This window comes from Bufo gargarizans, chromosome 6 (genome assembly GCF_014858855.1).
Source record: "Bufo gargarizans isolate SCDJY-AF-19 chromosome 6, ASM1485885v1, whole genome shotgun sequence".
NCBI lineage: Eukaryota > Metazoa > Chordata > Amphibia > Anura > Bufonidae > Bufo > Bufo gargarizans.
Window position 1 is genome coordinate 106,090,796 of NC_058085.1, and position 17,293 is coordinate 106,108,088.

General features: G+C 48.4%; 1 protein-coding gene across 4 annotated transcripts in view; it reads right to left on the reverse strand.

The window, feature by feature from the left end:
• Positions 1-703: 703 nt before the first annotated feature.
• The window catches only part of TRMT1L (tRNA methyltransferase 1 like), a 44,677-nt gene continuing 28,087 nt past the window's right edge, over positions 704-17,293 (reverse strand). For all 4 annotated transcript variants that reach the window (XM_044296964.1, XM_044296962.1, XM_044296963.1 and 1 more), the window contains exons 14-18: positions 16,376-16,454; positions 14,763-14,923; positions 2,263-2,319; positions 1,418-1,544; positions 704-1,030 (exon numbers count right to left, since the gene is read on the reverse strand). In XM_044296964.1, the coding sequence (XP_044152899.1) occupies positions 805-1,030; positions 1,418-1,544; positions 2,263-2,319; positions 14,763-14,923; positions 16,376-16,454 (650 nt within the window). In that variant the 3' untranslated portion in view covers positions 704-804. The remainder of the gene's footprint in view (positions 1,031-1,417; positions 1,545-2,262; positions 2,320-14,762; positions 14,924-16,375; positions 16,455-17,293) is intronic.

Below are 17,293 nucleotides of genomic sequence, written 5' to 3' on the forward strand. Positions count from 1 at the left end.
CTAAGCTATACCCATGGTCTGTGTCCCCCAATGGAAAAAAGAACGAGAAAAGATGCGGACAGCTGTCTGCATTAGTTGCTCCGTTCCATGGTCTGCAAAAAAAAAAAAAAAAAAAAAAAAAAAAAAAAAGTATAAATATGACCTGTCCTTTTCTTGTCTGTTTTGCAGACAAGAATAGGCAGTTATATTAATGGCTGTCCGCGCCGTTCCACAAATTGCAGAACACACACACACAGACGCCATCTGTGTTTTGCGGATGACAAAACACACAACGGTCATGTGCATGAGGCCTAATCCTGTATATTGCGTTTCACAAGAAAGGAGTCTGTCTAAACTCAATCCACACTTTCAGCCATTACCAAATACCATGGAAGCTGGTTCTATAGGGTTTGGGCAGTAAAGGGTTGCATTTTAAGATTAACGCAGATCTCTCATCTGAATTTGCTGCCCCATGTACGATAATACAGAAACAGGTCTGTTCTCTTGTAACTATAAAAGTGCACTACAATTTTGGCTAATAAGATTGATCAAACAATACATTGGACTTAAAATTACTTGTAAGGGGAGAACTCTCCACAGTGACATGCTGCTGGCGGATAGGCAGAGTGAGCCCCTCTTCTCCAGTATCTGCAAAAAGCAATCATCACAATGCTTTGGACATGTATATGAAAATTAGGATAATAAAATGGCTGACGATGACACGTTTGAAAGTAAAATTATGTTTATTACATGAAAGAACAGTTTGTTCCTTTTGTAGAAGAATAGTAGATTTCCATTTAGGGATTCTTAACAAACAAACTAAATTTACTTCAGGTCAGACAAGGTGGTGGCCTCCTGCAGAGGGGTCTCCTCACTCTGGCTTTCCTCCTTGCAGCTGCTGACCTGTGATGTATTTGAGAGGCTGCTATTCTTTTTGAGGATTTCCTTCAGCGAGGCCAGTGATGCATTTGTTCGTATTCCCGTAGGGTCAAAATGGGTACGACTCACTAGATATCCAGCTTCTGAGAGGTACTGCAAAATTTTGTTTAATCTGCAATATAAACAGAAATACTGTATATACAAAGGAAAGATGGAATAGTAGCCAGCCATCACTTTTGAGTAACACTGGGAGCTAGGTATGTCAGAGGATGTTCAAGAACTAATCAAACATTTTACCAACCAGTAATGCCCAGTGCAGTAAGGATTGGACCACAACAGTAATATATAAATTGCCCTTGAATATAACATATCTCGGTCATACTCAGTCATTTTTTTGACCAGATTCAGACGTTTGTTGCACAGCAAGTCTGCAGATAGGTCATGCTAATATGAAAATGCTTAACATGCCTGCAATTTGATGCAGTTTTCTGTGCGAGTTAGGTTTGTTGTATTTTTTTCTGCTGAATGTGTGGTATCTGAACCCTGCCTGAGAACTTACTTTGGAATATTTAGTCCTCCAATAGCATGCCTGTGAATACTGTAATAGAACGGAGGATGCTCTGCGCGGACTTCCGTCTTCATTCGTTTAGGGGCAGCCGTGTTCATGTCTGGGCCTTTTCTTTTCCCTGGAGAGGAATGAAAGAATAGGAACATAGAAGTAACCAGTGATCTAGTAAAGAGCTTGTCCGAGTGTTTAATAATGACGACCTACCCACAGGATAGGTCATCAGTATTTGGTGAGGTCACTTTAAACAGCTGATTGGAAGGGGAAGGGGGGGGGTTGGGAGACAGAACACCACTGATCGCATACTGATGACGTATCCTGAGGATAGGTCATCAGTATTAAAAACCCGGGACAACCCTTTTAAATGCAACAATGTATATTTGTTGAATGCCATGCCTTCCTATATAGTATTCATACTGCACCAGAAACGGGAGGTGTCGTAGAGAACAGAGTGTACCAGACCATATAGGTCATGCATGCCCCTGGGGTTTTTCTAGAACACCAGATGCTGTTCCTACTTGTTCAGTTTTTCTTTCATGGTTACTGAATCCATTGTTAAAAGTTTGGCCCACACTATTCTGGCACTCCATAAATCAGTATATTGCTGTATCCTAGATATACAATAGTGTGTTATGCAGATCTCTGACTCTGGAGTGGAATTTAGTGCATTCAATGGGATCCTTGCCTTATCCTGATGGCGCAGGGTATATGAGCTTTCAGTGAGCCAGTCTACCGTGGACAACTGCATCCAGCAAATTACCCCCATTCACTCAAAAGGATAGTGCAAACCAAACAAACCCTTAAGTACAGAAAAAACTCCAATATTTTAGGGTACATACCTGGGGCTGCGGAAACTTCTCCTTCTGGAATTTTAATGAAAACGCCACTTTCTTCCGCTACAGACATAAAACACAGATGATTAGAAACAGTTATAAGCCATGTCACTCTACCCGAGATCCCCAACAAAATGGCCGATTCTGCCAGGGGAAATTGAGACTACTGTGAATTTCCCAGCATTAAAAGCATAACAGCCATGTATGTAGTGGATGGCCCAAGTAAGACCCACAGGGGGGTGGCCTGGCCTAATAGGGCAGGGGATATCCTTCTGTGACCACTCGTTTGGTACAATTTTAGTTTTTTTAGCAATAGGAATATGATAGAGATGTGTGAATCTCTTTCATGTAACTAGATTAAAGCAACTACATAAGAAAATCAAAGGGAACCCGTCACCTGGATTTGGGGTATAGAGCTGAGGACATGGGTTGCTAGATCGCCGCTAGCACATCCGCAATACCCAGTCCCCATAGCTCTGTGCTTTTATTGTGTAAAAAACGATTTTATACATATGCAAAATAACCTGAGATGTGTCCTGTACGTGAGTCGAGTCAGGGACAGGACTCATCTCAGGTTAATTTGCATATGTATCAAATCGTTTTTTACACAATAAAAGCACACAGCTATGGGGACTGGGTATTGCGGATGTGCTAGCGGCCATCAGTATTTGGTTGGTGGGTGTTAAACACCCGGAACCCCCGCTAATCAGCTGTTTGAGGCAGCACGGGCGCTCCCTAAGAGCCGTGGACTTCTCTCCGCTCACCTTGTACAGCAGCTATGGGGACTGGGTAGTGTGGATGTGCTAGTGGCCATCTAGCAGCCCATGTCCTCAGCTCTATACACAAAATCCTGGTGACAGGTTCCCTTTAAGCTGCTCGTTCCTCATCTCAACTGCCTCCCCTCCCCCTCTGCTTCAAGATATTTGTCCAACACTGAAGTGAGAACGGAGGGGGAAATCGAAGCTGCAAGAGGCCCCTCACTTCTCCCACAGAATGATGTTGAAGAATGCTTGAGTCAATTATTTAGCTAGATTGACATATATTCAGTGCCTATAAAAAAAAGCACCTCCTTGAAGTGTCATGACGTAAACAGTATTAACGTTAGTAAGACTCCATTATAATATGGCACCGATGCACAGATGTTTACACAAAGTTTGTAAGAGTGCACACTGAACAGACTCCAAGTGTTATCTCCTGTCTTATCTCTTTCCTTCTTAGCCAATGAAACAATGGCATGAGCCTCAGAGAGGGACGCCCAGGGCTCCAGATGGCGACCAAAATGGTCACCAATGTGACTTAGAATTGCTAAATGGCGACAAGACTAGTCTTGTCGCCATTTGCACCTAGACCCTCCGCTGCCCTGCTGCTTTCACATTAAACTGACATGGCACGCGCTTCTGTCATCGCGTGCCATGTTCTTCTCAACAGCACAGGGGAGAAGGAGGCAGTCCCTCCCCCCCTGCACCGCTGCCACCAATAGGCCTATTGAAGAGAGGAGGGGCTGTGGCCACTGCACCACCAATGAATATAGTTTATGCTTAATACAAAAGCAGGCTGCGCTGCGGGTGCTGGCCATATCCCATACCCAGTCTCTGACTGCGCGCTGCGATCTGCCACTATTAACCCCTCAGGTGTGGCACTGAAGCCTTGGCTGCCATAGTCAGCTCTATGCTGCTGTGTGCGGTCCTATTCACCCCGATAGAGCTCTATCGGGGTGAATAGGACAAGAGATGAAAGACCTCACATTCTAGACCCTAAGGGGGGGAAATGTTTATTAAATAAAAAGGAGGGGTAAAAAAAAAAAAAAAAAAAAAAAAAACACCCACACACACCAAAATATTAAGTTTAAATCACCCCCTTGCCCAATTTTACATATAAACAATAATAAAAAAATTACATATCGCCAAGCCCGAAAAAGTGTGAACTATTAAAAAATAGCTCCTACGCGGTGAACACCGTAACAGAAAAAAGAAAAAAAGAAAAAAGTGCAATTTCCCATTTTTTGTCACCTTCTCCCGACAAAAATTAGGATCTGACTGTTCTATTATGGTCCAGACATTCCATAACGTCTGGAATGCACGCAGCTTTTTTGGTGTTTATTTTTTTTCACGTGGTATCTAGCATCGCAATACTTTTTTATGGTATCGAAATAGAGTCAAAATTTTGGTATCGTGACAAGAAGTTTTTTTTGTTATTATACCGTAATTATATGCATTTTAAATTTGGCAACTAAATTTTTCAGGTTAGGAGCCAATGGCTCATTGATTTTTTTTTTTTGTCTGGAGCCCTGACGCCCCGCCCCCTCTGTAGATGTAAAACGGCTTTGCTCATTGTAATAAACAAAGTGATTGTCTTTGACAAGCTTGTGTCAGCGTCTAGTCTCTTGGCCACGTGTGGATATTAACCCCTTGTGGTACCCCTATTTGGAGCACTAGAGTGCATCTTAAATGCTTTAAAGGGGTTCTGCACTTTCATTTAACTGATGATCTATCCTCTGGATAGATCAGCTTCTGATCGGCGGGGGTCCGACACCCGGGACCCCCGCCGATCAGCTGTTTGAGAAGGCAGCAGCGCCAAGGCCTTCTCACTGTTTACCGCCGCCCGCCCACTGACATCACGACTAGTATCGACTAGCGTGGGCGGGGCTAAGCTCTGTTCACTTGAATGGAGCTTAGCCGCGCCCACACTAGTTGATACTAGTAGTGACGTCAGTGGGCCGGTGGCCCGGCGGTAAACAGTGAGAAGGCCGCGGCGCTGCTGCCTTCTCAAACAGCTGATCGGCGGGGGTCCCGGGTGTTGGACCCCCACCGATCAGAAGCTGATGATCTATCCAGAGGATAGATCATCAGTTAAATGAAAGTGCAGAACCACTTTAACCCCTTAAGGCCCCTTTCACACGGGCGAGTTTTCCGTGCGGGTGCGATGCGTGCGGTGAACGCATTGCACCCGCACCGAATCCTGACCCATTCATTTCTATGGGGCTGTGCACATAAGCGGTGATTTTCATGCATCACTTGTGCGTTGAGTGAAAATCGCAGTATGCTCTATATTGTGTGATTTTCACGCGACGCAGGCCCCATAGAAGTGAATGGGGTGCGTGAAAAATCGCATAGCATCCACAAGCAAGTGCGGATGCGGTGCGATTTTCACGCATGGTTGCTAGGTGACAGTCTATTCACTGTATTATTTTTCCTTATAACATGTATTATTTTCCCTTATAATCGCGCATGTTTAGTACCCAAACCCGAACTTCTTCACAGAAGTTCGGGCTTGGGATTGATGTTCTGAAGATTTGTATTATTTTCCCTTATAACATGGTTATAAGGGAAAATAATAGCATTCTGAATACAGAATGCATAGTACAATAGGGCTGGAGGGGTTAAAAAAAATAAAGTTAACTCACCTTCTCTTGATCGCGTAGTTCCCGGGAACTACGCGATCAAGAGGAGAAGGTGAGTTAACTTTATTTTTATTAATTTTTTTTAACCCCTCCAGCCCTATTGTACTATGCATTCTGTATTCAGAATGCTATTATTTTCCCTTATAACCATGTTATAAGGGAAAATAATACAAATCTTCAGAACATCAATCCCAAACCCGAACTTCTGTGAAGAAGTTCGTGTTTGGGTACTAAACATGCGCGATTTTTCTCACTCATTACAATGTTTTGCACTCACGCATTTTCCCGCAACGCACCCGCCTCTTATCCAGGCAAAAAAACTGACGCCCGTGTGAAAGAGGCCTAAGGACTCAGCCCTATTTCACCTTAAGGACTTGGCCATTTTTTGCAAATCTGTAGTGTCACTTTAAGTGCTGATAACTTTAAAACGCTTTGACTTATCCAGGCCGTTCTTAGATTGTTTTTTCGTCACATATTGTACTTCACGACACTGGTAAAAAGTTAAAAAAAAATATAAATTTTTGAATAATAAAATACCTAATTTACCAAAAATTTGGAAAACTTTGCAAATTTCAAAGTTTCAGTTTCTCTACTTCTCTAATACCCCCAAAAATTGTGATGACTTAACATTCCCCATATGTCTACTTCATGCTTGAATTATTTTGGGAATGATATTTTATTTTTTGGGGATGTTACAAGGCTTAGAAGTTTAGAAGCAAATCTTGAAATTTTTCAGAAAATTTACAAAAACCCAATTTTTAGGGTCAACTACAGGTCTGAAGTCACTTTGCGAGGCTTACATAATAGAAACCGCCCAAAAATGACCCCATTCTATAAACTACACCCCTCAAGGTATTCAAAACTGATTTTACAAACTTTGTTAACCCTTTAGGTGTTGCGCAAGAGTTATTGGCAAATGGGGATGAAATTTGAGAATTTCATTTTTTTGCCTAATTTTCCATTTTAACCCATTTTTTCCACTAACAAAGCAAGGGTTAACAGCCAAGCAAGACTATCTTTATTGCCCTGACTCTGCAGTTTACAGAAACACCCCATATGTGGCCGTAAACTACTGTACGGCCACACAGCGGGGCGTAGAGTGAAAGGTGCGCTGTATGGTTTTTGGAAGCCAGATTTTGCTGGACTGTTTTTTTGACACCATGTCCCATTTGAAGCCCCCCTGATGCACCCCTAGAGTAGAAACTCCATGAAAGTGACCCCATCTAAGAAACTAAACCCCTCAAGGTATTCAAAACTGATTTGACAAACTTTGTTAACCCTTTAGGTGTTGCACAAGATTTAATGGAAAATAGAGATACAATTTCACTTTTTTGGCAGATTTTCCATTTTAATATTTTTTTTCCAGTTACAAAGCAAGGGTTAACAGCCAAACAAAACTCATTATTTATGGCCCCGATTCTGTAGTTTACAGAAACACCCCATATGTGGTCGTAAACTGCTGTACGGGCACACGGCAGGGCGCAGAAGGAAAGCCATACGGTTTTTGGAAGGCAGATTTTGCTGGACTGGTTTTTTTGACACCATGTCCCATTTGAAGCCCCCCTGTTTGCACCCCTAGAGTAGAAACTCCAAAAAAGTGACCCCATTTTAGAAAGTACGGAATAGGGTGGCAGCTTTGTTGGTACTAGTTTAGGGTACATATGATTTTTGGTTGCTCTATATTACACTTTTTGTGCGGCAAGGTAACAAGAAATAGCTTTTTTTGGCACTTTTTTTGTTGTTATTTACAACATTCATCTGACAGGTTAGATCATGTGGTAATTTTATAGAGCAGGTTGTCACGGACACGGCGATACCCAATATGTAAATATTTTTTTTATTTATGTAAGTTTTATACAATAACTTCATTTTTAAAACCAAAAAAATGTTTTAGTGTTTCCATAGTCTAAGAGCCATAGTTTTCAGTTTTTGGGCCATTATCTTTAGTAGGGTCTCATTTTTAGTGGGATGAGATGACGGTTTGATTGGTACTATTTTGGCATACATGCAACTTTTTTGATCACTTTTATTACCTTTTTTGGGAAGTAAGGTGGGCAAAAACGAGATTTTTGTGAACTCACCTTGTAAAATCTCTTTCTCGCTTTATTCATTGGGGGACACAGGACCATGGGTATAGCTTGCTGCTGCCACTAGGAGGCGACACTAGGCTGAAAGCTGTTTGCTCCTCCCCTGCAGGCTATACCCCCTCCAGCCTGGAGAGAGCATATCAGTTTGTGCTCCAGCAGTAGGAGAAACATACCGAAACAAAACAAAACAGGAAGACCACAGTCCAACCAAACAACCGAACCTGACCTCAGTCCCAACCGGTAACTTGGACCACTGGTCTCAGTAGAAACCAACAACAATGGGTGGGTGCTGTGTCCCCCAATGAATAAAGCGAGAAAGAGATTTTACAAGGTGAGTTCACAAAAATCTCGTTTTCTCGCTCATATCATTGGGGGACACAGGACCATGGGACGTCCTAAAGCAGTCCCCAGGGTGGGAAAACCGCTGACTCCACCTCCACAGTCGAGCCACTACACTGCGGCCTGTAAGATCCTACGGCCAAGAGCAGCATCCGCCGATGCGAACGAATGCACCTTGTAGAACTTGGTGAAGGTGTGCAACGAAGACCAAGTCGCTGCCTTACACAATTGAGACGCCGAAGCGTGGTGAAAGTGTGCCCAAGAAGCCCCGACCGCCCTGGTCGAGTGAGCCGTGACGCCAGGCGGAGGAACCCTGCCTTTGGAGCGGTAGGCCTCGTGAATGGCCGATCTAATCCACCGAGCAATCGCCACCTTGGATGCCGCCAAACCCTTCCGAGGACCCTCCGGAACTAGGAACAGAGAGTCCGCTCGCCGAAAGGAGGCGACCGCGGCCAGGTAGATCCGTAAGGCCCGCACTACATCCAGACGATGAAGCGCCACTTCCCTAGGATGAGAAGGTTTAGGGCAAAGCGAGGGGAGGACAATGTCCTCATTGACATGGAACGCCGACACCACCTTCGGCAGAAACGACGGCACCGTCCGGAGCACCACCTTTTCCTGATGGAACACCAAGAAAGGCTCCTTGCACGACAGTGCCGCCAGTTCCGACACCCGACGGATGGACGTAATGGCAACCAGGAATGCGACCTTCCACGACAACATGCGGAGGGAGACTTCCCGCAGGGGTTCAAACGGCTCGGACTGAAGTGCCACCAGCACCAAATTCAGATCCCAGGAATGTAACGGTGGCCGATATGGAACCGCGGTGTGCGCAACACCCTGCATGAAGGTCTTGACGGGCCCCAGCACCGCCAGCGTACGCTGGAAAAATATGGAAAGGGCCGAAACCTGCCCTTTCAGCGAACTTAGGGACAGACCCAGCTCCAAACCCGCTTGAAGAAAGGCCAACACCGTAGGGAGGGAAAACCTCCTGGAGGGGAGGCCCCTGTCCTCACAGAATTTCAAGAACGACCTCCACGTACGATAGTAGATTCTCGCAGAGGAGGGCTTCCGAGCCCTAATCATCGTTCGAACGACCGCATCCGAGAAACCCCTGTTCTTCAGCAGGAAGGTTTCAATAGCCACGCCGTCAAACGCAGCGTATGTAAACCCTGGTGGAAGACTGGGCCCTGTGAGAGCAGGTCGGGCCTGAGTGGAAGAGGCCACGGCGCGTCGCCCAGGAGCAGAACGAGCTCCGAGTACCAAGCTCGGCGCGGCCAGTCTGGGGCAATCAGGAGCGTTTGAACACCCTCCATCCTGATTCTGCGAAGAATCCGCGGTAGGAGCGGCAGCGGCGGGAATACATACAGAAAACTGAAGACGCCCCACGGCGCCACGAGTGCGTCCACGTCGTAGGCCATCGGATCCCTTGCGCGAGACAGGAAGCACGGGAGTTTGTGATTCAACCGAGATGCCATTAGGTCCACTTCCGGGCGACCCCACCGGAGGCAAAGGTCCTCGAACACCTCCGGGTGGAGAGCCCACTCCCCCGAGTCCACCGTCGTTCGGCTGAGGAAATCCGCCGTCCAATTGTCCACGCCCGGGATGAAGACCGCCGAGACCATCGGGACATGGGCTTCCGCCCACTGCAGAATCCTCGCGGCCTCGTCCATCACCGGTCCGCTGCGCGTCCCCCCCTGGTGATTGATGTAGGCGACCGCTGTGGCGTTGTCCGACTGTATCCTGACCGGACGGCCCCGCAAATCGGTGGTCCAATGGCAAAGGGAGAGGTAGATGGCCCGGAGCTCCAGGATATTGATGGGTAGTCTGGACTCCGACAGAGACCAGACACCTTGGGCTGTCCGAGTACCGAAGACCCCTCCCCAACCGCGGAGGCTGGCGTCGGTCGTAATCACCGTCCATGACACCGGCAGGAACGACTTCCCTGACGACAGGTTGTCCGGAACCATCCACCAGGCGAGAGCCTCGCGAACGGGCTGAGGCAGCGAGATCCTGAGGTCCAGAGAATCCCGGGACTTGTCCCAGGAGGACAGGATGAGCCGCTGAAAATCCCTGGTGTGGAACTGGGCGAACGGTACCGCCTCGAATGAGGCCACCATCAGCCCCAGAACTCGCATGCAGTTGCGAATCGATACCTTGCGATGCCGGTTGAGCAGAACCACTGCATTCCGAATGCTCAATCTCTTGTCCAGAGGGAGACGGACCACGGCGGCCTCGGAATCCAACGTCATACCCAGGAACCTGATCCGAGTGGTCGGAAACAGGCATGACTTCCTTCGGTTGAGAATCCAGCCGAAGCGAGTGAGCGTGCTCATCGTAATCCGAAGGCTGTCTGCGCATTGCGGCGCTGACGGGGCTTTGACTAAGATGTCGTCCAGGTATGGGAGAAGGGTAATGCCCCTGGACCGCAGAATCCCCAGAAGGGGTGCCAGAACCTTCGTGAACACCCACGGGGCCGTCGCCAGACCGAATGGCAGCGCGACGAATTGGAAGTGATCCGACTGGATGGCAAATCGGAGGAAACGTTGGTGCATGGTAGCAATAGGTATGTGGAGATAGGCATCTTGTACGTCCAAAGACGCCATGTGCTCCCCCTGCACCAACGAGGCTACAACGGAACGAAGGGATTCCATTCTGAACCTCTGAACCCGTAGATAGCGATTCAGAAGTTTGAGGTCCAGCACCGGTCTCACATCGCCCTCCTTCTTGGGGACCACAAACAGGTTGGAATAAAAACCTGTGAACCGCTCTTCTGGAGGTACCGGAGAAATAACCCCCCGCAGAAGTAAGGACTGGACGGCGTTCAAGAAAGCCGCGGCCCGGACGGGATCCCTGGGAGGCTGGGAAGGGAAGAAACGGTTGGGGGGAAGGGACCTGAATTCTATTTTGTAGCCCGAGGAAACTACCTCGAGCGCCCATGCGTCCGGAATGTGGGCGTGCCAAATGTCCTGGAACAGGAGAAGACGCCCCCCCACCTGAGAAGGTGGGGACAAACCTTCATGCGGAAGGCTGCTTACCTGGCGCTGGGCGAGGTTGCTGGGCACGTGGACGCCAAGCCTGCTGGGGCTTAAAGGATGGGCCCTTCCGCCGATCCTGGTTGGGTGGTCCCGCCGCGGAGGTGGGGACTGAACGGGTGCCCGAGAAACGGCGAAAGGACTGGAAGCGTGAGGACGCAGGTCTGGACTGAAAAGGCCGCTTCGCTTTGGGTTGGGGCAGATGGGTGCTTTTGCCACCCGTAGCTTCTGAGATTATGACATCCAGTTTCGGCCCGAAAAGCCGAGCCCCAGAAAACGGAAGCTTTAGGAGAGAGCGTTTAGAGGAAGAATCAGCCTTCCAGGCCTTGAGCCATAACTCCCTGCGTACCGAGGTGGTGAGAGCTGAGGCACGAGCGACCATCGATCCAGCATCCAGTGCCGCTTCACAGATATATTTTCCCGCATGTGAAATTTGGAGCGCAGACAACTCGAGCTCAGCAGGCGGGAGGTTGGACAAAATGTCCTGGCTTAACCGGATGGACCACTCCGAAACCGCCTTGGCTACCCAGGCGGACGCGAAAATCGGACGCAGCGCCGAACCGCTCGCCGTAAAGATTGACTTGGAGAGCGACTCTACGCGACGGTCCACCGGGTCCTGGAGTGACGAACCATCCGCTACCGGAATGGTCGTAGATTTTGCCAGTCGAGCCACCGGCGGATCCACCTTCGGCGGGGAGGACCACAGTTCCACTGTCTCGCGTGGAAAGGGGTAGAGAAGGTCCAGGCGCTTTGGGATAGCAAAACGCAAACCTGGCTGGTCCCAAGCCTTGTTAACCACAATAGAAAAATCCTCGTGCAACGGGAAAGCCTTAGGAGTCTGTTTCGCACGCAGAAACGACACCCCTTGTTGGCTAGTGGAGGGAAGATCCTCCTGAACCCGGAAGGTGTCCCTTATTGCCGAAATCAGGCTATCCACCATGGAAGCAATCTGAGAAGAGTGCTCCAGATCCATATCCGCATCGGAATCCCCGAGCTCACCCTCTGACAGTGCGTCGCCTAGCAGGGAGGACGCCTGTGACTGGGATCCAGGAGCAGGGGGGGATGCAGAGGCGTCAGAGGAGGAACGGTTACCTGCTCTGGGGCGCTTACTAGGAGGTCTGCCTCTGGTTTGCGTGCAATGCGGTTGCGCGGATTGCACCGGTGGCGATTTATCTACCAAACGACCCAACAGAGAAAGGGTGGAATGGGAAACCTTAGAGAGGTCCTCCACTGCCCGAGACAGGGACCTTGCCCAGTCTGGTTCCCCCTGAACAGGGCGATCTAAGGCTTCTGTGGGCTGCAGTGTTCTAGGGGGATTGCTCTGCGCAGGCTTCTGACAAGCCGAGCACAGTGAGAGTGACTGGCCCCGAGGGAATTTGGCTGAACACACTGAGCAGGCATAGTGAGTGGTCACACAGGTTGCCTGAGGGGGGTCAGTGGCCGGGTCAGACATGGTTTGATATCCTGCTGAACGGGGTATCTATCTCCTACCAGAGTGGAGCGGGAGCCAAGGTCCTGTGTCCACCACGCTGCGCTGGGAGGAAGAGGAAGTTTCAGCAGGGCGGGAGAATAAGCCACGCCCCCTGACAGCCCGGGAGCGGCAGGATAACGAAGAAGGCCGCAAGCGCCGCCCACCCCTGTGCACGTGACCGCAGCCGCGGCCAGCGTGCCTAAAGTCCCCGATAACATGGCTGTCCAGAAGGGGCCGCTTCGCTGCAGCAGAGGGGAAGAACCCGACACCGCCGTGCGGCCGCGAAGGTCCCGGCGCGCCGCGAATAGCGCATCTGCCCTGCGCAGTGCCGTCTGCGACCGCACGGAAAGACGCTGCCGTGCGCTATGCAGCGGCGAAGAACGGAGGGAGACGGAGCGGATAGGTCCGCGAAGGTGCCGGCGGAACGCACAGGGTGCGGGCGGGCGGGCGGGCGGGCGGGGGGGGGGCCGCTCAGGGGCACTGGTGCCGTGCAGTACGGCATGCTGTTATACCGCGAGTGGGGGCCTGGGATGAGTCACTTACCTATCTTCATCTGTAGACTTCACCCTCAGTTGTAACACCAGCAGGACCACCCTACGACCGCTGGCACCAGGCAACAGGGGTCCGGGCAGAAGAGGGCTGAAGAAAGGGTAGTCCTGTAGCTGGGGGGAAGCAGGGGAGCGAGGCTGCCCTGGTCCGCTTTTTCTTCTTGGGGCGGCAAGGCGGTGAACGAGGTACACCGGCCCGCCTCCCGGGGATGCAGGGACGCAAGCGACCCTGGACCCCCCATCCGGATTCTGGAAAAATAAAAAATAAAATAATCAAAGTGCCACCCTGCAAAGCAGGGAGGTCTGCCTCCTACGACACTAAGCTAAAAACTGATATGCTCTCTCCAGGCTGGAGGGGGTATAGCCTGCAGGGGAGGAGCAAACAGCTTTCAGCCTAGTGTCGCCTCCTAGTGGCAGCAGCAAGCTATACCCATGGTCCTGTGTCCCCCAATGATATGAGCGAGAAATTTCAATTTTCTCAGTTTTTTTATTATGGCGTTCACCGTGCGGGGAAAGTAACATGACCATTTTATAGATCAGGTCGTTACGGAGGGCTGAGGGGGGCTCTCTCCCTCGGGGGGCTGCAAAGGCACAGCAGCCCCCCGATTGAGAGGGAGGGAGCTCCCTGACTGATGACCGTTAACCTTTTCCATACCGCGGTCCGTGGTATGGAAAGGGTTAAACGGCTGACATCTGCACAGATGTCAGCCGTTTATACCAGGGTGTCAGCAATGTGCCTGGTATACCCACTAGAAGCCAATGAATTTTCAAGGGGAGGCGGGCAGGGGATCGCCGGCATGAAAAATCTCTATTTTAGGCACTCAAAAGTTTCTAATCCCCGCGGTCAGACCGCAGGTCTGAATTGACCGCCGACAAGTTAGGACGTACCGGTATGCCCTGAGTCCTTAAGGGGTTAATTAAAGCAACTTCAACAACTCTAGAGTCAAATGAATCGCTTGTTGATTAGGCCAGCTTCATACTTTGACTATATCCACTCCCATCTATGGCAGGACATACCCAACTTTCACATGTTACATTCATGCAGACATGTTACTAAATGTTTCAAGGCTGAATAAAATAAATAAAATTAAAAAAGGTGGACACACCAGGAAGAACAGCTCCTACACAATTTAACGCTTCCAATTCAATGCTAACTGAAGGGGTAATGTCATCTGAAGCACTTGTGACATACGGACACGTGTTGCACTCAATTAAAATGAAAGGGCGGCTGCTCCCTCTAGTAAAGTACATGCTTGGCACTTTCCTAAAAGGATGGCCCACAGCCCAAATTTACCACCTATGAACAGAATAGGTGGCAAATGTATGACCACTGGGACTCATTCAATTCTGTGGGACTGACAAATGCTCAAGTATCGTCTTCTGCAATCCCACAGACAATGAATGGAGCTTTGGTCACACATGCACAATACAGCTCAGGGACCCCCATTTTCGTAATTGGTGGAAGTCCCAACACTCGGACCTCAGAGAGTAAGCATGCCACCTATAGTGTGGACAGGTAATAAATGAATTCCCACCCATTAGACATTTATCACATATCCTGTCTTAAGAAGTGGCCAAAACACAGGATTTTATTGTTTGCAGCTTTATTAAAAAACAACATTCTACCTTGATTGCCTTGACTTGGTTGAACAGCGAACTGTTTAGGCGTCGTGCATTCAGATTCACAGATCAATGTCTTTAGTATGGCCTGCAAGTCTGAAAGCCCTCGTGTTGTTGCTTCAAACAGCATTCTCCTCAAGAACCCTGCATTAAACAAGGATCCGGACCTGGCAACCAAACAGAATTATACTGGCATCAATCTTTGCTTTTACCTACGGTTTTAGAGGAACAGATTGTTCTAATACAGCATAAATGTCCCTTTATACAGGCGATTGTCAGGAAGGAAGCATTCCTTTCCAGCAAGTGCCTGCTTGGTAATGAAGGAGACCGCTGCATGCAGCGATCTCCTCCACAGTATGGAGAGGAGTGATTGCTAATGACATCACTTGTCCCCATACAGACTCGTTGTTTACCAGTGACAAAGTGTGATTACACAGCATGATCTGCTGCTTGCAAACAACTTCGGGTCCAATCACACATCTGTGTTTTGCGGATCCGCAAAACACGCAGACCTGCAATGTGCGAACCGCAATTTGTGGACCGCACATCATAGACACTAATAGAAAATGCATTTTCTGGTCCACAATTGCGGACAAGAATAGGACATCTATTTTTTTTTTTTTAGGAACGGAATTGCAGATCCCCCCCAAAAAAAAGATTTGCATCCATTCCAGCCCCATTGAAAGTGAATGGGTCTGCAAATTGTTAATGGACCCTTAGGTGTCTACACAAACAATCCAATTACCTGACAAACAAGTGCTTTGCTCGTTCATCGGGTAATTGGCGGCACCTTTACTCTGCCAGATAACTGCTAATAAGTGTTTCTATGAAAGCTTGTTTGCAATTATCTGGCGGATTCTCACCCGTGTAAAGGGCCGTTATGTTTTTTTTTGGGGGGGGGGGGGGGTGACTAATCACATCATTACATGTATGTCCACTAATGTCACACAAACATAGCTTTAAGGGAACCTCTCACATTGAGCATGTAGTCTGATCTACAGGCAGCATGTTATACAGCAGGAGGAGCTGAGCAAATTGATATATAGATTTTTTTCAGAAAAATAAAATTTCGGTATAACTTTTCATTGACTGATCACAAAATCTGCATAATAATTTCGGCTAAGGAGTCCAGTGGGTGGTATCAAACAATAACTGACAACCTTCCATGTCTCCCCCCCCTCCCCTTCATTCCTTATTCTGCTCAGCTCCTGTTCTATAACATGCGGCCTGCACGTCAGACTATATTTGAAACATGACAGATTCCCCTTGAAGCAGCTTTGACGAGTTTTAATTAAAAATGCCCTATTGTTCTGAGTCTACAGCTGCTATGCCTACTTCTGTATCATGGTAACAGACTACAATCCTACACTCACACTGCTATTCACCTGTCCCCTACTTCTTGCCAACCCTACCTAATGTATGTTAGGCTGAACCGGGGAAGGAATGGAAGGGAGTATGACTGGACCAATGTGTAGTCTGATCCTCTTAGGAGCCGATTATGAGCAAAGTTGCTACATTTTCCTTTTCAGCAGCATTGAAGCAATAAAAATAACGGTTGAGAAGAACATACGGTAGCTTTTAAACTTGACTGCGTAGAGACATAAAATCAGGGTACTCACCACACTGGACCAAGCATGACTGCAGATCTCCCTGGCATGCTCAGGTGGCAGTCACATGGTAGTAGTTTGTATGGGTTTTCTTGAAGGCAAACAATAATATCAATAGTAAGTTTAGCGATTGCAGATTCTTGGTCCACAGCTTGAACAGATTTTCACACAGACAACGACCGGGTACAATGTTGTCATATGGCCTTACAATCCACCCAATTCAGGGAGCTAGAATACAGATCTATGGTGTTCAGTCATCCAAATGTGGCATCCCCTTTTCAAAATGCCCTATTAGAGCTCATGGATGCCATAGAAGAGTACACAGTTGCAGAGTATCAGCTGCCCCCCTCCTGGCAGAGTCAGCCCATCTCTGTGTTACATTATAAATGTCTGTCTGGCCCCAACTTTCCCATTAACAACAGTTAATCCCCAGTTCTGTCAAACCTCTGAGGATATATATACACACACACACACACACACACACACACACACACACACTACCCACCTAGGTGCAAGGAGAGGTGTGCCTCATTGCACCCGAGGCTCCCTTCCCTCTCTTCTATGCTGCTCCCTCAGGGCTGTGAAGAACAGGCCAGGCAATCCCTGAAGTCTTGCATTCTGTACATGCGCAGTAAAGGGATGGAGACTGCCCATCTGCCTGGCAGACTCCATTCCTTTACTGCTCATGTGCAGAACACAATCCTGTGAGACTTCAGGGACTGTCCGTCACAGCGGTGGTGCCGCAGCATAGAAGACAGGGAGAGGAACCCCTGGGTGCAGCGGCACCGCCCTTGTTGCACCAAGTAGTTAATTTGTATATTATAAAAACTTTTTTTTTTTTTTTTTGAGGATTGACAAGATATGGAGATGCTAGATACATCTTTGGACTCTGCCTACAAGCGAGGACAGGCAGCTGCCAACCATTTTACA